Source organism: Anarhichas minor, unplaced genomic scaffold, assembly GCF_050575085.1.
Source record: "Anarhichas minor isolate MPS153535 unplaced genomic scaffold, ASM5057508v1 ptg000055l, whole genome shotgun sequence".
In the NCBI taxonomy this organism is placed as follows: domain Eukaryota; kingdom Metazoa; phylum Chordata; class Actinopteri; order Perciformes; family Anarhichadidae; genus Anarhichas; species Anarhichas minor.
This window is the reverse complement of record NW_027466501.1, coordinates 3643020-3665518: the sequence shown is the minus strand read 5'-3', so window position 1 is coordinate 3665518 and position 22499 is coordinate 3643020. Positions and strand designations below refer to the sequence as shown.

The following is a 22499-nucleotide window of genomic DNA, read 5'->3' as shown; positions in this document are numbered from 1 at the left end:
TCACATCAGCATCACGGTCGCTCACAAAGGGCCGGTTGTAAATGTAAGTCTGTGTAAATGTAACTTCTCCTAACATATTGTTAAATAACTGTCTCTGCATTTGATTATTGTTTAATCAAGTGTTAAAATATTGTACATGGTTATATAAATGTAAAAATATATTTAAGCACATTTGTTATAAATTAAATCCTTTTAATTTAGGGTTAAGAAACCCACATTACTCTATCAAAGATCAAACTATTAAAGAAAATAGCAAAGACAAATATCAAACAAGTTATTACAATAACTTTGTTCAATGCTTAAAATCCTTTCAAGAGTGCGTTTGCACAATCCCATGTGAAGTATTTCATGTGTTGTAAAGCCATGTTTAAAGTATATATGAAAGTGAAAAATGAAAATAAATATTTGATTCAAAACAATTCCAGAACTGAATCAAAATTATATTCAATCCCAAAAAACTTTTCATTCACTTATTTTTATTTTCAATACATTGCTGTATTTTTCAATGTTCAACAACTTGAACTTTCAAGTTCAACATTTTTTTTTCAAATGATCAAAACTATTGGCCTGGATTTGGCTCCATATTATTTGATGGCCAGTGAAAAAACAAACTAAAGCCTTGTGGGTAAGAGGTTATAAACTAATTATCATACTCAATGCACAAAGTTAAGGGGTGAAAAACAAAAAGGGGCGCGAGCTGCACACGCTGGTGCAACAGTGCACAAAAGGTTTTCTAGCCTGTAGGGCACTGCATCATGTTTTCTCCAATGTAAGAGACAAAGTATGCTGGCACGGTAGCATCATTCTTTATTTTGCATTTCTAAAGATCAATGGTTGACTTGAGCTCAGATGCTATCCTGAAAAAGGTTTACAAGGTGTTCTTCTGCACCACCAACTTTCTCCAGGGTAAAGATAAACCGAGGTCATTTTATTCCAGTTTCAGCAACATGCCATGCCAGCAGTCACCTGCTGCACACCTGCCAACACTCCCACGCAGAACAAGCACTGATCAAACAAACATCTGGCACCATCCACATTCAACTGCCCTGCACAGGTTCCTGCAGAGCAAAGGTTCAAAACGGTCAAGGCAAAACCCGTGAGAAGGCCGGGCAGTGACTCACCGACATGTCAGCTGGAGAGATGTTTCCTTCAGGTTAGACGGTTTCCTGTAGACCCAATAACTGCTTGGCAAACACTGTTGCATGTATTCCACAGATTGGACGTCCCTTTATCCCATAAAAGTAATTCAACTATTCATAAATCTAATTACAAGGCTACTGTCTGATTGCAAAACTGCTTTGCTGATGTCCCCGACTGCTACAAAATAAAGTTCTTAACTCTGTCATGTAACTCATCAAGGTCAGTCCTAAAATGGCCTTGATAATGAAATATTCTTGACTTTAAAAGGCAAGAAACAATGAGCAGTAACGAATGAAGCACAAGATCCAGATGTGATACCTGCATTTTGTCCATCCCACCTGATTAGTGAATGTGTATTTGAGAAAGCACAAAGACAAACCAGGGGAGCAGCTGGGATTTATTTGTGAATAGCTTCAACAACATCAAAAAAAGAGGACCAACGGTAAGAGCACTGGTGGTGGATGTTGCTCAGGAGGGTGGGTGGGGGGGTGGAGGGGTTCCCAACCTCGAGAGGTTGACCCGCCGTTCTTCACATCAGACAACTGCTTTGGCATGAAGGTTTGGATTCCCTTCCGACACCGCTGCTTTGATTAAAAAGTGCCTTTATCGGTATGATCCCTCCCATCACGACAAGGGAGTGCGTGGTGTCAAAAGTAAATCACTAACAAGTCGTTCTCCTAGATCAGAAGCTTTCCTGGAAGGCAAACAGGGAACATGCCCGAAATCTCTTTAACATTCTGGAAAATAATTTACTTTGTGTCACCCCAGGAAACACAGTGGGTGAAATCACCGATAGATGACTTTTTTTCCCACAGACAAGGTACCAGCGCTGAAAAATTTAAACCAAACCGTTTGTACTGCACAAAAGTTTCGCTAGTTTTATGGCCCAGCGCTGGCACTTTGTTGTTCAAAAGCCTCGACCGGTGCATGTCAATAGGTTTGGGGGGGGGGGGGTGTCAGGCACGTCTCTCCAGGACAAGGGACCCATGCTAGTGTTACACACTCTACAACAAGTTACAGGTGACAAACAACAAGGCCCTTTCTCATGTCGCAGCCTCTGCTGGAGCACCGAGGGCAGTGGAGTGATAAGGTCACAGGAAGCGAATCCCTGCTCCGAACTGGACACCGTCACATATCCTACGAGAGGAGAGAGAAGTGAGGACCGTTATCCTGAGACAAGTCCTTTTATCACACTGTGCTTTGTGTAGCATAGTTACAATTTATTAATTGAAAGGAGCACTCACAATCAATGCAGCAGAACCAGAAATATATATTTTGTCATTCAACACAGTCTTCCTTCCTGTCAATACCTGGTGCATACATTACCCACACGCACCTCAACTACCCACAGCTTGGCCTGAGGGTCAGGTGTGTTACACTAGTTACAGCTAATGTAGCCTGAAGGAGAGATAAGGAGTGGGCTGCAGAGGTCTGGTAAACTTGCTTCTTTCCAACTGCACACCTCAGTATTTTTTTTTACATTTTCACTCTTGTGATTTCAGACCCAACCTTCGCTGATTTAAAGGAACAGTGTGTAACATTTAGTGGCATCTAGTGGTGAGGTTGCAGATTGCATTCGACTTAATACCCCTCCGCTCACCCCTCCCTTTCCGAGCGTGTCAAAATTATGGTGGTCTTCAGGTAACTTAAAAAAAGGTGAAAGTCTCTCTCTAGAGCCAGTGTTTGATTTGTCCATTCTGGGATACCGTAGAATCATGGCGGTGCAACACGGTGGACTCTGTGAAGAGGACCTGCTCCCTCTGTAGATATGAAGGGCTCAGTCGAAGCTAACGAAACCACAATAATCCCTAGTTTCAAGGTGATTACACACTAATGAAAACATAGTTATGAATATTATATTCTATCTCTGCCAATAATTCCCTCTAAATGTTAAATACTGTTCCTTTAAGTGGCAGGCAGGCAGGCACACAATGCGAGATGAAATTTGTAACTGTTTGATGGATAATCTGAGTGAAAACTAGTTCACCCTAATCTTCTTTCCTCTAACAACAATAACATGGTGACCCTTGGTCCCGTCAGTGAGCGCTGGTCTACCTGTCTCCGCTCTGGACTCCCATGGGAACACAGTAGTTGAGCTCCAGTCTGGCGATGTTGCCGAGCCGCAGCACGATGCCCGCTCCGTACGACCAGCGGATACATTCAGCCAGCTTCTGAAGGTGCGCCCGGGGACCGTCGCCTGCACACATAGCACTCCACATGTCAAAGCCCACCTGGGACGTGGTGACGCACTGAAATCATTTACCATTTATATTTGATGGCTCAGAATTATAAAAGGGAGAATTCTGCCGTTCAGTCAGCTGTTGTGGCCGGTCCTGAATGCATCTAGGGCCGTTTTCAGTCCACCCACCATAGTTGAGGTTGCAGAGGTTGCCCGCATTAAGGAAGAAGTGCGTTCTGAAAAGGTCTCCGAAGCCGCCCTTGCCCGGTCTGAAGGGCAGCGGAGTGTAGAGGTGGAGGCCGCCGGCCCAGTACGCCTCTCCACCCAGATAGTCACCTGGAGCACACAGAGTGAGCGTTAAACCAAGATACGTTGCTGTACTACACTACTTCATTCATAGTAAATTCAGCTGCAGCTCCTTATTTACTTGCTTCTTCTTTTATGGAGCGACTGATATGACGTGCAACAAATGATTCCAGCTGGAATCAAACCTGGGTTTGCGGTTACATGGTATATGTAACCGCAAAATACAAAATATTCTAAATACAACATACACTTGAACTGATATTGATTATTTTATGTTTCTATAATACATCCAGAGCAGTACCTTGCTTTGCTGCTACTTGTCTGTTTCTCCAAACTCCATCTACTGTAGTAATACACTGACTATGGGGAAGCACCTCATACAAGCCCACTTCTAAACATCAGACTGTCCCTTTACCCACTGTGTCACCAGGTTTGATAAGATGTTCTCATTTTGCAAGAGCTGCTTGTCTTTGTTTTATAGTCTGGGACAGTGAGCGGGATGCTCCCTTTTTACAATCGACGATGAATGAATGGTCATTTCTCCAAAATCCATATTTCAAATACAACCAACATTCTAAAGCTATTTCGTCAGGTCAAGTTTTTCATGACCGACTGTCTGAACAGCTTTGTACCTTCACTCTGCGGCCCGATGCTGTACATCCCAAACCCTCGCACACTGGTGGGACCTCCGAGGTAGAACCTGGACAAAACACACAACTATCATGAGCGCGGTGCATCACATCACTCAGTGCAGTGTGCAGTCAAAATCACACGTCTGCCATTTAAAAAAAGGGGCATTAATATCACAAGGTTAAAGCAAAAACACTGCTTAAACAAAATGGGAACGTTTGGGGGACAAATGACAACACATTGAAGGAATGGGTCAATTTACATGTGAAGCTTCTTAAAAGTAACCGGCCTGAGGTAGTAGCCTGACGTCATCCACTCAGCGACAAGCAGGCTGCAGACACAACACCCGGATGCACTCCTTATCTCTGGTGACTTTAATCATGACCCTCCGTCCTCCTCTCCACATTCTTCCAATATGTTACATGCCACACCGGAGACAATACAAAACTGGATCTATTTTATGCCAAAACCAAGGAGGCATACACCTCATCACCTCTCCCGGGAAGATCTGACCACAACCTGGTGCACCTCCTGCCTGTGTACAAACCTCATGCACAGACATCCAGCAGTCACTCGCAGAGTCAAATAGTCGTCTGAGGAGGCGGATGAGGCTCTGAAGGACTGTCTTCACTCAGCCATGTGGGGAGTTTTCAGTGAAGCCCATGGGGAGGACCGTCTCACACACTGTATAACAGACTATATTAACTTCTGTGTGGAGAACGCCGTACCCACCAGGACTGTACGGTGTTTTTCCAACAGCAAACCCTGGATTACTCCTGAGATAAAGGCCCTCAAGGAAAAGAAGGGGGCATTTAGGTCAGGTAACAAGGAGGGGGGAGCTGAGGAGGAGGATCAGGGAAGGGGAAAAACAGATGTAGGATAAAAATAGAGGATCAGTTGCAGCAGAAGAACAGCAGCGGTGTCTGGAAGGGCCTTAAAACCATGTCTGGCCACAAGGAACCCAACTCCCAGCCTGTGGGGACCAAAAGTGGGTGAATGATCTGAACCCATTCTTCAACAGATCTGATCAGTCATCCTCCCCTCCCCCTAGCCAGTCCTCCCTGCTGCTGCTCCCCCTGTATAATGCCCTCCCACAACATTCAGCTCCCTTCCACCCTCCACATACACTGCACTTCCATCCCCCACAACCAACCTCCAGCACACAGGCCCCACCCCCCAACGTGTCCCTCACAATAACCCAGGTGAAGTAAGAACTGAAGAAGAGCAGCACGAGGAAGGCCGTGGGTCCGGATGGCTTCAGCTCAAGGCTTCTCAAGACCTGTTCAGACCAGCTGTGTGAGATAGTGGAGCGCGTCTTCAACCTGAGCCTGAAGCTGGGGAGAGTGCCACAGCTGTGGAAAACATCCTGTGTGGTACTAGTGCCAAAGACCCCGCACCCAAAGGACCTCAACAGCTACAGGCCGGTCGCACTGACATCGCACCTGATGAAGATTCTGAAGAGGCTGGTCCTTGTCCATCTCCACCCCCTAGCGAGACCATCAATGGACCCACTTCAGTTCGCCTACCAGCATGGTATCGGGGTGGATGACGCTGTCATCTACCTGCTACACAGATGCCTCTCTCACCTGGAAAAGGCTGGAAGCACTGTGAGAATCATGTTTTTGAATTTCTCTAGTGCCTTCAACACCATCCAGCCTCTGAGGGACAAGCTGGAACAGACCGGGGTGGACCACCACCTCACAGCATGGATCCTGGACTACCTCACCAACCGTCCACAGTATGTGCGGATAAGGGAGTGAATCTGACCTGGTGAAGCACTCGTGAGGACCTTCTTCGACTCTGTGGTGGCGACAGCCATCTTTTATGGAGTGGTCGACAGGAAGAGACTTAACAGACTGGTGAAGAAGGCCAGCAGTGTGCTGGGGTGTCCACTGGATCCAGTGGAAGTGGTGGGAGAGAGGAGAATGATGGTTAAGCCATCATCCCTGATGGATAACACCTCCTCCCCGATGCAGGACAAGTGGCAGCTCTGTGCACCGGCTGCTTCACTCTCAGTGTGTGAAGGAGAGGTACCGCAGCTCCTTCCTTCCTGCCGCTGTCAGGCTGCACAACCAGCTCTGCTCCCAGTTGACCACACATACCGTTTAAAAACCCGGCAAATTACTCATTCATTCATGTGCAATACCAATATCAATGCGTGCAATATACTCTACTCTGTGCAATAGAAAAAAATCATATTTTCTACCTCATATGTGCAATAATGTGTATCCAACCACTCAATCTGATTATATAGTATTTTTAGCGATTTACTTATTTATTATACCTTTACTGTTTGACTATATATTGTACTTGTTTTGTCTTTATTTGTTTTTCTATTGGTACTACTTTGCTGCTGTAATCCTGCAAATGTCCCCACTATGGAACTAATAAAGGATTATCTTATTATAATTAGTATTAATGTGCTCTCAGTGGAAGTGATTTGTTGAGGGCTGATGTGTCAGAGCCAGATGACCCCTCTGTACCTGTCAGCGATGCAGGATGGCTGTCGTCCGATGGGACAAAGCATTCCCCCCCACAGAGATGCAGACAAGACCTGAGAGGACACAAAGAGTTTAGATATACACAAAACCTAAAAAGATAAAAACTATTCAGTGTACCAGAACTACTTTAGTGCTGCTTTATCGCCCACTGGTGGTTCTTTGATGCAACTACAAACAAAACAACAAGCTGAAAAACTTTGTTGAACAGGTCTGGAGTGACTTGTTTCCATCTTACCGAGTCCCAGAAGAGCCGTCTGTTGAGCTGCAGCTCAAAATCCTCCTTCAGGAAGCTGGCGTCTCCTCCTGTGTACCCAGCCAGTTCCTGCAGGCGGACGGATAAAACATCTTTGTTGGTGCAGAAGCAACTCAGAAATACAACTTCTGCTGGTGCCAAAAAATCCCAAAATGTCCCACTAGCTCAACTTTAATGTTTCAAAACTACACCGTGAACGGTGTCGAGTTTCAACACGCCAATGATGATCTGGGAGGAATTTAACATTTCAGACCGTTTCTTTGTCATGTAACACTGAAGAAACAAACACTGAGGTTTTGGTAACAACTGAGACTATTTTAGATGCCATTCAGCCCATAAAAGCAGCTGAACTTGTTCTTCATTTGTGACTTCTTTTTCAGGCATTTTCATCTTTGGTTCAAGTAAAACTATTCAACTACTACTAAATTAAGTCCGAAAAAAGCAACTGTTCTTTTTGAATAGAGAAAAAGTTCATTTATTGACTCAGTAACTGAATAAATGGCCCCTTACAGTGACTTCATGGTGTGAAATGTTCTTTGCACCTTATTTGTTGGGCGAGGCATAAACATGCGTTCACACTGACCTGGTTAATCCGAAGTAAGGCACCCCGGCTGGGGAAAATGGCGGAATTTCTTGAATCGATTGACACAGTGTGCTGCAAACAAAACCGGAGCTCTGTCAAAATTGTGGTGGTTTTATAGCGCTCAGAAACGTTGAAAATGTGAAATATGGAAAAGACAAAAAACAGTAACTTTGGATAGAAGTCGTGTTTTTTCAGAATAGACAAAATAACATAAAAGAAAAGCAACTGAAATGTTGGGTGTAGTGGAAGCTAGAAAAGCCGTACCGAGAGGGCAGATTTCAGCGAGTGTCCGCTCTCCTCTCGCACGGCGAAGGACGCACTGCGTGCCAGGCAGCCCAGCTCCCGCCATACACCCTCCCACTTCAGCGTGTGGTTGGTCCTCCCTAGAGGAAACTGCAGGAGGACGGGGAGAAGTTTTACTGAACAGTGCATCCCTTTACAAAAAATAAAAGTTGCTTAGAGGACTCAAAATGTCTGCGTCAAAAAACTGCCATAAAATCATATATTCACATTATTTTCCACTTTTGCAGAGTTAAATCTTTTACCAAACTTCAGTCCTGAACAGAGATACTAAATATTCATTCATTTACTGAATTGTAACCCTGTGAATGCCAGTTTGTTTACGTAATGCCACCGTTTTCTTTATGAAAACAATAAATATATATTATTTTCTGAGTACTAAATGCAAGACGGATGACAGTAGTTACACGTTCTTCCTGGTCTCTAGGTCATGGTTGCTCACTCTGTATCTAGTTAAAAATCACACACACACACACACACACTTACATTCAATTCTGCAGATGCGCCTCTGTCGGTCTCCTTTAAGGAGCTCCATGGGAACTGACCGGTGACTTTGTACATGTTGAGGGTGAGGCTGAAACAGAGGACACAATCTGAAAACAACTCCATCACTGTGCCGCCACGGCGGTGCAGTGAAGCTAGCGCTGGCAATCCCACATGTGAGAATCGGCCTATAAGGAACATTCACCGACGTACTTGCGCTCAAAGTGCCCAGGCTGGGGCTTGAAGAAGGACAGGCCGTAGGACGTCTCCTTGGTCCCGTAGGAGAACTGGAAGGTGAGTTTCTCCGCTCGACCAAACATGTTGGGCAACTTCAGACCCAGCACCTGGAAGACCGGACCGATCCTGTTAGCCCACAGCCACTTTAACTAGTTACCAACAACTCACTGTGATGATGACATTTGACTTGTGATAGCAGGAAAGGCACAAGTGCAACCAATAGAATATTATTGGGGGCTCCGCTCTACTCAAGTGTTCCAGTAACTAGTGGGCCAGCATGCACATAAAACAGCTCAATCTGAATTGGAATGCAGCCGTTAGTAATGCTATTGGCTACACATGTGCTTTTCTGCTGTGTGACATGTCCAAACGTCTGCTGTGAGAAAGGCCGACTATCTTAGTGGGGCTGGACTGAATACTTGGAAAAATAACTAACTCAACATTTGAATGCTGCCCAGTGTTTTTTGGTTTTTGCATGTCTATTCATTGTGTTTAGACCTCTGCATAGCTACAGATTAGGGGCCTGTATTAACTGGGCGGTCTAGCAACAATCTAACAGAACTATAACTTGCATTTATATAACCACAATAACAAAAAATATATTTGTGATGACGTCATCAAAAAATGACGACAGACATCTGAAGCTACATTTGAAAAAGCCCAATAAAGGCTTTAAATGTAAAAATAAAGTGATAAATGTGTGATTCATATCTTTTTCAGTACACCAAGGTGTCATGCAGAGAAAGCCATGGAAAGTTGTGGTATTGTTGCTATAGTTACAACAATCTAATAAACCTGATTTAAATAAGTGATTAAAATGTCCACTGGAACTTTAATCTAAGTTTGAACAAAGTATTTTCCATGGCCATGGTATAAAACTGTTTCAAAGACGAAACGATGTGTCTATGGTGTGTGCACAGGGAACCTCAGTGGACTAGTTAACTATCCTACGCTCTCATGCTCCACCCACAGCCCATAATACAGTGTTTCTCTCACCATGCTTCCTTCATTGTTGCCAACCATGGTGTTGTAGCTTCCCGTCAGCCTCTTGACCTCCGTCACCTCAAAAGTTACATCCAGTCCATTGGGCAAAGCGTCCGAACCTGGGGAGGGACAACCAATCAGGGGGAAGAACGTTTGTTTTGTTCCTGCATGTTCACGTCACATGGCCGTCATCCAATAGAAAAACAGCATGCAGTCACGTCTCATAGCAACATTTACCAACAGAAGCATGAGAAGAAATACAGACAGATGTTTAATGAACTGTACCATTCTCTTACACATTTCAGTTTGGGGCAATGGAAGATGATTTTATTTGGGCTGCTCTGTTATGACAATAATTATTCACCATTATGTTGTTCAATATTGAGATCATGAATATTTAACATGATTACTCACTGACTTCAGTAACATGGATTTTGAACATTAAGTACATTTCAAAGTGAAATGCATCAATCCGGTGCACTCGGAGAACAACGTTAAGAGGCTAGATCTATGAAGAACACAATCATAGATATGAATGGTGATGATTCAGCAAAGAAAGTCACAGCTACAACGCATGGTGAATGGGACGAGGTGGAGCGGGGCGAAAGCGTACCGCTGTTAAGTTAAAGGGGTGCGCTGGATTTATAACAAAAGATCAAAAGAGCATTACTGCAAAACGGAATGCGGCACAATAATCGCTTTATGTCGATTATCTTGTTTTCATAATCGTTGGAAGCTAAAATTGTGATTTAAAAATAAAGCATTCCATTGTGTGGCTTGTTTTTGGGAAAGAATGAGTTACCTTCAGATGTATCGATCAGGACCTCCACCTCTTTGAAGATTCCCAGGCGGAGCAGCTTCTGTCTGGCGACGTGAGATTTCTTCATCACCTGTAACCGAGACAGAAAACATATCTACTTTAATCTTTATAAAACTCAGGAGTCAGAGTGCTATAACCACGCCACAGTCGGAAATACATACGTCGATGAGGTTTTTGGCGTGGAAAACCTCAGAGATCTCATAGCCGAGCAGGTCCTCTTTAGTTCTTCCAAGACCCTGGATGTTGACATGCTGGACGACCACCTGCAATCAAAGATATTACACCTGGATTACTTTCACATCGGCATCATGTCACGGATACAAACAAAACTAAAAAATGTGATTGCGCTCTCTTTTTCAGCAAGCAGAGGTGATCGGTTTGGTGTTCCTCTCTTCTGCTGGCTGTAACTTGGAAGTGTAACCTACTACGAGAGCTGCCATGATACGAGCACTACTGCTACTACTCACATCTTTGTTTTCCAGGATCTCCTGCTTGGACTCCTGCTCCGGTTCTGGAGGTTCCACCAGGTCATCAGGGTGGATGCCCAAGTCCCGGCCATGCATCGGGAGAGGATCCAGACTCTACAACAATGATGAGCACAATGCTTTAAATGAAACCGCCTGCACAATCTAATGCAAAGAGCCCCTTTTTAAAGTCAGGTACGGTGGGACTTTACAGTTAATTCTAACACAGTCCAGAACAACGACATAACTAAAAAAAAAGTATGTATGGCACCTTTAAAGGGCAGGAAAGTCAATAGGTGGGGGCTTTATGAGAGGACACAGCACACGAGTGCCTGATGTCCTACGGGCTGTGAATGTCACAGCGCATTGGTGAGTCAGTTCAGACAGTTCTGAGCACGAGGGTCGACTTGTTCAATAAGTTGTAGTATAAATTAGAAGATGAATACAAATATTGATACTTGGATACTTTTGGGGGTATTGTTGGTTATTCTAAGCAGGTGATAGAGGTAAATAGCTCAACCGTAAGTGAGACTGTTACAGACAAGTGGAATTATTTTCTGAATTTGTTATACTCTTTTGAGATAATAAAACACCTTCTTGTTATGCTCTTCTCTATAAATACCGCCTGAAAGCACCAATGGCCCACTAAATCATCCCCACACTGAGTACAACGAGGTATTTAAAAAAAATAAAAGTGATCTCTTATTTTGAAAACCCCGCCCAGCATGTATTAGCAGTATTACGGGCGTTCAAATCAATTAGAGGCATAGTTCTACCGTTTCACTACGCACATTTCGCCGGTGTACACTACAGTTCACCCGTCATTGCTCTGCATTGCTCGTCTTTTTCAAACGGTGTGTGACAGAACATTGAGTACAATGCTGGTGAGTGTGCAGCCTTCAGCACTGGCCAGGCAGGGAGGTCATGGTCACAAACCCGCAGAGAGGCTTCAGTCAGGAAGAAATACAGTTTACCTTGGCATGGACGGTGCCCATGGTAACTACCCGCTCCTAAAAGCCTCTTCGGTCGGGGTTAGCTGCACTGCACGCGCGAGGTAGTTGATAAATGACAGCGGCTACTTTCTCCAGCACCAAACCCCCTTCAAGGGAGACGCCATGACAGTTCACGAGATCCCGTGATGCATTCAAGTACTGTTTTTATTGTACGTTAACCTCATAAAATTATTTTTTTAGGCTACCATAGTTTATTTTATCTTCAGCAAAACACAGCAGATGAAATGTCACAAAATGTAAAGGTGGACAATAGCAGGGTGATTGACAACTACGCAGATAAGGGTACGTGGCGATAATAATGAGTTCACTTCTGTGGTTTTAGAGTGATGCTAAAAAACTACACGCTTCCGTGAAGTGGCTCTTCTACCATAAGTACAGTCCTAAGAACCAAGGAACGCACCCACCAGCCACAGTTACACGCTGCTACGTTGTTGCAATATAAGAACGTCGTAATGAGTTAGATGTTACAATGTGGTAAATTAGTCGCACCAGACAGCCGCAAAGAATAAGCCTATTTTTACGGTTAAAGCTGACAATGTGTTGCTCTTAAACGCATCACCCTGTATTCTCTCTGTGATTGGACAGAAATAAGAACACATTGATGTGGGCGGGGCGGCAAAGGACGAGTCACGTCGAAGGAGCTCATCCAGCAGATGGCGCTGTTTGTCTTCTTTACGCTGACTTCACTTCCAACTGAAACTGGCAGCAGCGGGGATGCCAGCTTCGGTCTGTGTGCTTGTGCTTGTTTGCTGTAGTCTGTAAAACTATTAAAGCGGTATGACTGAAATTGTAACTAGACGTAGCTATGGGCTGGTGATACATGTAATCAAATATGGGAAATAACAATGATTCACTCAGCGGCCTCCTTCATCACCCAAGTCTTTATATCTATCAAAATAAAGCTGTGCACCAGTGACTATTTTGGGTTTGCAGAGGGTCTAATAAACACTATATCCACCAACAGCCTGCACAATTAAAGTTACCTAAACTGTGGTCCTTGAACTCCCAGAGCTTCTTGAACGTCGCTCAGCGGGGCAAAAACAAGAACCATTATTGTTTTTTAACTGTTAGCTCATTTAGAAAAAATACTTAAAACAATGACAATCACCATGTGTATGTTGACTTGTTTTTAATCCTCAACATGAATGAATGGTTGGTGACCCTTGACATAACTGGATTAACCTGCCAGTGACATATGCCCCCCATTGAGTGTGCCCCAACACATTCCCCCAACCCTATTTGTCCCGAGCCCCATAAATCAACCGGTATCCAGTAGCGTAAACTGGAAATATGCCCTGTTTAAGGTTTATGTGTCAGTTAGTGTGTGTGATCCTTTCATTCATTGAATTATTTCAGGTTGTGGACATTGGCGATCCACTCTTTAACCTTGATGTCAAACCCACTAGGTGTCAGTATTTCGTAATCCTTGAAACCCTCCTTAAATTACACGAGTCACAAAATTGTGCCAATAGATATTGAAGGAGAAAAACTTAGTGAATTCAAGCCTTCATAGACTCCTTGATATTTCCCAAGTCTCTGCTTCTAAAATTGCCCTCATACAATCACGCCTAAGTGGTTCCTAAACTATGGCCTCAGGACCGTTGGGGTTCCTTAGTGGGCACAGTTAGGGCAACACTGTGGGGTTGGATTTACAAATTAAATTTAAAAGTAACTAAACACCAGAGGTTTGGCTGAAGCACCATATGAAGAGCTGGGATTGGTGTGTGTCACTTTAACATTTAACCTTAGCTGAACTGGTTTTAAATGATCATTCAAGTTAGCCGTTAGCCGACCTTTTCAATTAGCTTATGCTAATCACTGTATAGCTGCTTATTGTTATGATTATGGTTGAGTAGTGCTGCAAAGGTACTGTCACGGTAACAAAATACAGTATAAACTCATGTAAACATTCGGGAATTTGAGTTTACGTGCAAGGCTGGGATATGTGTTTGCTGGCGATTAGCATAATGCTGTGTTCACACTTTACGAGTGACAAAAGCAACAAAACGTGGCCAGCTGCGTTGTAGGCGAGTCGCCGCTGAAGTTTTGCCAAAGCATTTGTTGCTGTAGTTTATGTCGTCATGTGGATTTTAGACGGAACAGAACGTGGTGGAACAAAAACATATGATTGGTTGATGCTTTCTCCTGTCATTGGGGCGCTGAAAAAGCGTTGAGACTAGCTCAACTTCGGTTTGTAGCGTGTCACGCCTGTCGCGCAGATAGACTGTATATAAGACGTGGACGTAGTCATCGTGACTTCACCCATTGGTTTGTGGACTGCCGTTATGAAGCCTCGAGTTTGGCGATTTGGCCGTCGCCATCTTGGATTACGGCTGTCGCCATGTTGTTTTTATTGCAACCAATGAACGGAAGTTATCACATTTGGAATGCGGAGGAGTGACGTAGAATGTCAGAGTGTCTCTGGTAGCGGCAGCGACCTGTCAATCACAGTAAGCCCGTCCTAAAGCATCCCCTGCTTTATGGTCTGTTTGACTCTAAATGGACCATAATGTACTAAATGAACATCATGCTGTACTGAAGACTTGAAACTAGAGATTGAGACCATAAACTCATGTTTACAATGTTTACTGAGGTAATAAATCAAGAGAGAAGTAGAGTCATTTTCTCATAGACTTCTATACAACCAGAGGAGTCGCCCCCTGGTGGACACTAGAGAGAATGCAAGTTGTAAGACACTTATGCATTGGCTTCGCTCGGCAGAACCGGAGGTTGCTGCCAGGTTGGTGACGAATGCTGCCTCCTGCACGTCATCTGCCTACAGATCAGCCAATAGCGAAATTCAATTGCAATAGCGGTGTTTCAACCAGTAGAGGGCAGACACCATGTTTATTTATCACACAATATGTAGAATTAAAATACTTTGCACTTCAATGTCAAGATTTGGACCCGAAGCCATCCACAACACTACTAAATACACATATATGTGGTGGTCAGCTGAAAAACGTTGTTTGGGGTATTTCGAAACTCTAAATACAATGAAACAAAAGTCCTTTAAATCAGCAGGGCACAACTTTTTTTGGGCTTGTGAGTCTCAGACAGGTGGTGGACATAAGTTGTGAGCAATTTGACCTAAGTGGATTTTTCTCAGATTGTTTGAGTTTAAGAAATACTGGAATGTTTAACAAGTAAAATAATTTAGAGAAACGTCAGAAAAAAACAATAATAATCTAGTTACCCCTTAGACTTATAATGGGACATTTCGGGAGTATATACATAATAAATGTATTCATGTACCATACGATTCATATTTATCTATGTTTTTTAGGTTTAGGGAACCTTGAGACTGTCTCCATCATGTCGCTGCGCTGCTCGTCGCTCATTAAACCCTCTCCCTCTCTCTCCTCTACCGGCACAAACAAGCCAATCAGAGGGCTCGGATTGCCTCCTCTCTCTCTCTCTCCCTCTGTCTCTCTCTCTCTCTGTCTCTCTCTCTCTCTCTCTCTCTCTCTCTCTGCCGGTCCACCAAAGAGCAGTCCTCCTCCTCTCGTATACGACACACATACACACACGCGCACACGTACTCACACGCACACACGCACGGTCCAAACCCCCAGAAAAAGCCCTGCTGAATCCTCACACCGTCTGTCAGCATGGGGAGCGCTTGTTTTTCCCGGGACGTTTGTTTGTTTATCCTCCTCATAAATACTTGCAGGGTGATGGGGAATGTCGGACTCGCAGGTAAGAGCTCCCCTTTCCTCTCTGTCTTGCGTTATTGTCAGCCACTGAACGCACTTTTCTTTTCTCTTTTGCCGGCATCAGTCTCACCGGTTTGACGGGAGAAATGATGGAGACGAGTGAAGAAACCACCACAATATGACAGGAGCTTTCAAATACAAACCATGAAGCACAAGCGGGCTACTTTAAAGTTGCCATTTGATTACAGCGATCTGCAATTTCGTTCGAATGTACTTGAATTATTAATGATATTAGAAAAATAATCGTTCACTAAATGCCACTGAAAACTCAAAATTTGCGCGCATTTGGGGGGGGGGGGTGAATCATTTTGGTGAATCATGCTTTATTTATCAAATGTCAAATTCTTGGTAGAAAGTCGGTTTCATGTCGCAGTTTGTCCTCAAAGGCATCCGGGATGCGTAAATGGATTACCAGTCGGTGTAACATCCGCGTCCCGGACTTCACTAGAACTTTGAGTTTCCTGCGCGCAAAGGTCAATTTCGATCGGAAACTGCAGCTTGCTCTCCGGGTTAAGTAAATTAATTTGCTGTGATTTGGAGTGAGACGGCTGCCTTGTTTTTTAATGTTCCAACACGTGGAAACGGTGCAAATGATTTACACCGAGGGCGGCTTTTTAAAGCGGAGGGCTGAAGCCGCTATAGAGAGCATCTCGTCTCCGGGGTTTGGTGGGCTTGTCCGGTGCTGGAGGAGGAGGGAGGCGGAGGCTGTGTGTGTGTGTGTAAATTGGTTGGGGGGGGCAGAAGTGACCGTCTAAGTCCCAGGAGAAGACATGCAGGCAGCAGGGGCCCGATATCGACCGCGCAGCAAGAGCAGCAGCAGCACATTGTTCAGCCTCCCACCGCTGTGAATGCGCGAGGAGTCAATATTGAGACAGTGAGCCACCATGCAGGAAAGGCTTTGTTAAAACCAGGGACACTTGGGGTTTATACAGAACACAGAAAAGAAGGGGATCTGAAGTGTAAAAAACTGATCCTCCTGCAGCATTTCACCACCCTAACCCCCTAAAAAGAACGGAACTTGTTGCTGATTTTTCTCTGTCTCTCTCTCTTCACTTCGGCTCCAATAAAACACTCACTGACTCTTTTTTTTAACAGGAAAAATATTTATTGTAAATTCCGTTTTATCGTTTATTTATTGCCGTTACACAGCTGAGCCGGGCGGAGGGCCAGACAGAGAGCAGGGGCCGAACCGCAGGCAGCTTCCAGCCGGGTCGCCTAACTTTTACACACACACACACACACACACACACACACACACACACACACACACACACACACACACACACACTATTTATATTGCAGAGGAAGAGCAGAGGGGCTCTGTGGTGATGCAAAGGTCTGCTGAACAGAAGAAACCAAAAACGTCTCCGTGTCTGTCCTGGTCCCCCCCCCCCCCCCCCCGTCTGTGTGTGTGTGTGTAATGAGTCGGGCTCAGATGTGACTGTCTCCTCTATCAATAACCTGATCAATTAGGAAGCCGTTAAACCCTCTGTCCTCTGCATGTTGCCCAGTGATCTCTCTCTCTATCTCTGTCACACATAAATAATTTGCTGGACACATTTGGCACCGACAGGATTTCACTCAACTTATTTTTAAAAAACGGCAAGTTTTACCCTCTTAAGCTTAAAGAGGGTATGCTTTTGTATCACACTCCCTTAGAGTTGGCAGATGGAATTTAACTACAGTCAAAATCAGTGTACGAAACATAGGGGGTCTCGGGGGTTTTAGAGACCTCTCCTGAGAGCCTTAATTAACAGCAATATTTTGAGGGGACTCTGGAAATAATTTTTAACAAGTATTTTTTCACTCGCAATGGTCACAAACATGTCTTTTAAAGGCGTATCCTACTATGTTCAACATTATTCATTATTAAAACTACAAATAATGTATTCAAATATATGAATTAAGAAACATATTGCAGTGTTTCCTTTGAATACCCGGTTGTTTCTGGTAAGGTCTTCACCCATGGGTGGCAGCAGTGGATTTTTTGTTGTGCCTCGAGATCAGCTCTCTGTGGGTCGTTCTTTTCTCTTTAAGCCACATCGGATATGTTTCTATCTCTAGCTTGTGTTTGCATGAGGTGGAAAAGCTGAAGGCTGCAGCTATACACACAAGTGTGTGTGTCGGGTGCGCTGTGTGGATTCTGTTGCAGGACATCGTTGGTTGGTTGTGTAGTTGTGTGAGAGGCCTTATTGTTAACGATATTAGCCTCGGCGATGTGTGTGCAAAGCGGGTATAACCTAGTTGATTGTCTTGACCTGCATCCATTCAATCTTGTAGGCTATATTGCAATTTCAGTGTGTAAGACTGTGTGTGTGTAAGACTCACAGAGTGTGTATAAGAAGTGGACTTAGTCACCCATTGGTTTGTGGACTGCCGTTATGAAGCCTTGAGTTCTGCGACTCCACAGCAGCTTTCATTAGACTCCCTCTGCATGGTCAAGGGGTCAGTATGCTTCAACAATTAAGAGAAGGCTTTTTACCGCGCTTTCCAGTGAGCTATTCGGCCGACACTTTTCTCGTCAGACGGCTAGCTAGTTTTAAACATAACCGAGTATACATGTGACTGGTTCCACATGTCAATGGGTTGTAACCAGGTGGCAACCTCTCTACTAACCAGCAGGGGGCGACTCCTCCAGTTGCAAAAAGAAGTCTGATTGTATAAAAGTCTATGAGAAAATGATCCTACTTCTCTCTTCATATATTACCTCAGTAAACATTGTAAACATCAGTTCATGGTCTCAATCTCTAGTTTCAAGTCTTCCTTCAATACAGCATGATGTTAATTTAGTAAAGTATGGTCCATTTAGAGTCACATAGACCATAAAAGCTGCTTTAGGGCGGGCTTACTGTGATTGACAGGTCTCTGCCGCTACCAGAGATGTATACGTGTCTCTACTTTAGTCCTCCACATTTGAAATATGGTCACTTCTGTTCATCGGTTGCAAAAAGCTAAGATGACGACGGCGAATTTGTCAAACTCGAGGCTTCATAAAAGCATTCCACAAACCAATGGATGACCTCACGATGACTACGTCCACTTGTTATGTACGGTTATAACCAGGTCAAGAGGGATTTTATTCTAATTTCAAAAGTCATAAAGAGGTAAAACTATCCAGTAATTCACAAGGGGAAAAGCAGAGATTAGAGCAATATTTTAAACATAACATTTTAATTTTGTTTGTTTATCTGTTTAACTATCCTAGTAATCTTGTTGCGACCACTTGGGGGGTCCATGCCTCTAGGTTAGGAACCACTCATGTGTGCTCATGAGCCGTCATCAGTGTCTCATTGGAATGCGAAACATTACATTGTTTCGTCCTACTGTTGTTGTAAACAAGCTAAATGAAAAGTACACATGGTATAAGGTCAGAGCAGTGCGTCATACCAACATCAGGGCTCGTTGAATCCATTGGGACTCATGTCTTTATATTATTTTGTTCATTTTACCTTTATTTAACCAGATAAGTCAATTAAAAGAACCAGTCCTCATTTACAATGACGACCTGGCCAAAAAGGCAGCAACAGGAAGCAATTCGTTACTCGACTATTGACTCCTGATTTTTTCTTCTTAATGTGTGTGCAGATGCAGACGAGTGTGCAGAAGGTTCGGACGACTGCCACATCGACGCCCTCTGCCAGAACACGCCCAAGTCCTACAACTGCATCTGCAAGCCAGGCTACAAGGGAGATGGCAAGCAGTGCGAAGGTGAGTGGCCTCACTCCGCTCCATTGCACTTCCTGTTCACTCCTTTCTCTTCGTGAACGGATGTGATTAGATCATTAAGACACATGTGCATCTATAACTGCAAATGGGTAGCCAATCTATATGATACGATTGTAAAACATTTGCCATAATGATGATCTGCTCCCGACCGTATCCACACTGTGGGGAGAGAAGCAGTCAATTGAAGGAAGGGTTCACTTTGATGTGTTAAGAATAGACCTGTCCATCAGATCCAAGGCGATGGATGAAATACCCACCACAGAGCTCTTCTCCAAATGTGCAGCGTCGGAAATACACGAGGGCAAAGGGCAAAACTGCCCCTAAGAAATATAATTTTGCCCCTGATATCACGAGGAGAGGGGCAAAAAACGCCCCCGAACTTTCTAAACGAATAAATAAATGGAGCGCTTCTTAATCAGACCTGTGACTGCGAGACTGTGGTCAACTCAGCAGACACTTACATGTTAGTGCACCTATATGCTGACATTCACGGTAAACTCATTCAAACGGCGCAGATCGGGAGCGAGCGAAGGACTTTGAAAGTTAACGGAAAGATTAACGTGAGACAACATCCGGTTTCTTCAGACGAACATCCGGTTTTCAGAATAAGATGCCATCAAAGTATACATATTGCATAATGGAAATTAGATTAAATGAATTATATTCACATTAAGTATAAAACATGCTACCTGCATCTCGTGAGTTAAAGTTAAAATACACCTAAGTTGTGCGTAAAGTGTGTTTATTCTTTGATTTGAGGGTTGCTAATGAATAATACCTGACTGACAGTCAATTAAGATATTTTACTAAGTAAAAACTCTGAACTGAATTTGTACCTTCAAATGGCACATTTTTAAAATTGTTAAGGTGCTATAAAAATGTTTTTCTCAAAAATTCCACACAATGACTAATGCATATGTTCAGGACAAAAATGAGTAATATCACAATATTTGAGGTGCTACAAAAATATCTTTCTCAATAATTCCATACAATGACTGATGTATATGTATATTTGATGACAATTGCTCATATATTGTAAGCCTAAATAAGTATAGTTTTAAGTAAGTAAGTATAAGTAAGTATAGTTTTTTGGGGGGCAAACATTGCCCCCCAAAAAATATGTAAATTTCCTACCCTGCAAATGTGTGTTCATTTATTTTTTCTGCGAAGCAGCTAGAGATGCCCCAAACCAACCCCAAGGATCGGCATCGGATAAACTAAACCCCAATCGAATGCCGATCCTTTCTTTACTCAACCCTACTGTGTTTTGTCCACCTCATCCTGGTACTATTGCAGCGTTGCTCTCCTGTATATCCTACACTTTACTGCATATACCAGTGAAAATTAGAGGTGCACCCGCGTGAGTCACGCCACCTTTGACATCTGGATTGGCAAAATACACAAGACTCACTCCAATGCTAAGAAATCAGTTAGTTAGTTAGTTCTAGATACGTGAGTAAGTTGATGTTGTTGGGTTTGTTTGGAGTGTGCGCTCAATTCTGTAACACCACTTACAGAGGGATACCTCTTCTCTCCAGCTGTTCATTTGAATATCAGGCATTCTCTCGGTTACAGTGTGATTTATATTTTAATTGACTATTTTATACATTTTAAATCAGGACCTTCAGTAAGTGGATCGAGAAGATAAAAGAAAAATATACAGCTGCTGTTTTAATGTGTCAGATACATATTTAATCCACATTCAGGTAAATATAGGTATCGGATTGGACATGATCTGATCTCGAATCGGGATCGAGGCCAAAATAAACGTTTTTGGGACATCACTTGGAGCAACATAAAATCAAATGTCAACTTAACTTAACAGTTAAACAAAGCTATAGACTGGATCTGGGTACAAGAACTAGGCCTCTGATGTAACGGCTGGTTGGACAGCTGTTTCACAACCCCTCCCCCCCACAGGTTCTCCTAATTAACGGGGAGGAAGTGGACTGAGCGAGGGTGTCCGGGTGAGACGGGGGCAGCACCTGGCTGTGCGTTCACACCTCCACTCACTTCTGCCTCGGAGCACACCACAGCTGGAGCTCCGTTGCACTGCACAGATATGCTCTCCCTCCCTGTTATGTCCTAGCTCACACACACACGCACACACACACTGTAATCCTCTAATCTTTTCCTGTGTACCGTGCGCTCCACTGCTCATAACAATACCGATTTTTTGGTACCTTGGCGAAGTATAATTTACTACAACTCGGGTCTCATTTTTGTATTTCTGGCCGTCATTCCTAATAGCACTGTACTCACCAAATGAATTGTGAGAAATGGCAGCTCCTAGCGGTAACAATGCAAACCCAGACGACACAAAGTTAACGCTGGGCAGCGAGATGTGAACTGTTAGTGGGTTCCATTCACAGACCATCACTAGGAGGCGGCATGGGAAAATTGTTATAGATAACAAAGTGATGGGGTTTCCATCCAAAGCCATTATTCTGTCAGCTGTCACCAAGTTGCTCTCTCTATAGATTTATAATATTATTCACTCCCCTGCCAAGTTAGTGTCTGTTCAGCACACCTACAGAATAGTTACTTTTGTTGTCAGTATTTTAGAAGGTAGCCGGTACTATCAAATTCAACCTGGCTAACTTTAGGCATATAAGACAATACATAACAGAGGCAGCCAAACTCTTTATGCTTGCTATGATCTTTTTCCTACATTACATACTGTTTTACAAGCTGGTCACAAGTAAGCATGACAATTTAAAAAACCTATTGAGTCCCTTTACAAACAGACACTAAAAACACTTGACCGAAAGACCAATTGCTATCACCATTGCATATAGTTCAAAAGCACAATCTATTTCATTTCTGTAGTTTCAAACATTTTACAGATGCTTGCCTCGTCTTTAAGGTTCTACATAAGCCTCCGTACACCTCCCACACTGAGTCACTTCATAATGCTGAAGGACAGCAGCAGCAGGGCAACAAAGGCAAACACCAGAGGGGACTGTGTTGTACAATACAGATGTAGCAAGTTTGAATAAACAGTCTTCTCAGTCAGAGCCACCCACGACTTAAACAGTCTATTGACTTCAGAGAGAGCATTCATTACCTAACATTTAAACAAAAACTAAAGAGAGTGCTTAAAGCAAACCAAACCTGCAATCACAGTAATCATACTACCGCATCTCTGGCCCTGCCGTTACTTA

General features: G+C 43.6%; 2 protein-coding genes across 3 annotated transcripts in view; one reads left to right on the top strand and one right to left on the bottom strand.

The window, feature by feature from the left end:
- Positions 1-1519: 1519 nt before the first annotated feature.
- On the bottom strand, positions 1520-12002 carry samm50l (sorting and assembly machinery component 50 homolog, like). Its single transcript, XM_076076106.1, has 15 exons — positions 11855-12002; positions 10884-10997; positions 10578-10679; positions 10399-10486; positions 9609-9715; positions 8589-8719; positions 8379-8466; positions 7857-7985; positions 7593-7664; positions 6992-7078; positions 6739-6809; positions 4258-4325; positions 3509-3655; positions 3196-3337; positions 1520-2277 (listed from the first exon to the last, which is right to left on the bottom strand). The coding sequence occupies exons 1-15, from the start codon at positions 11873-11875 to the stop codon at positions 2232-2234; spliced, it is 1413 nt and encodes a 470-aa protein (XP_075932221.1). The 5' UTR covers positions 11876-12002; the 3' UTR covers positions 1520-2231.
- Positions 12003-15504: 3502 nt separating this feature from the next.
- scube1 (signal peptide, CUB domain, EGF-like 1) overlaps positions 15505-22499 on the top strand; it is a 109637-nt gene continuing 102642 nt past the window's right edge. For both annotated transcript variants that reach the window (XM_076076072.1, XM_076076071.1), the window contains exons 1-2: positions 15505-15592; positions 19195-19317. In XM_076076072.1, the coding sequence (XP_075932187.1) occupies positions 15505-15592; positions 19195-19317 (211 nt within the window). The remainder of the gene's footprint in view (positions 15593-19194; positions 19318-22499) is intronic.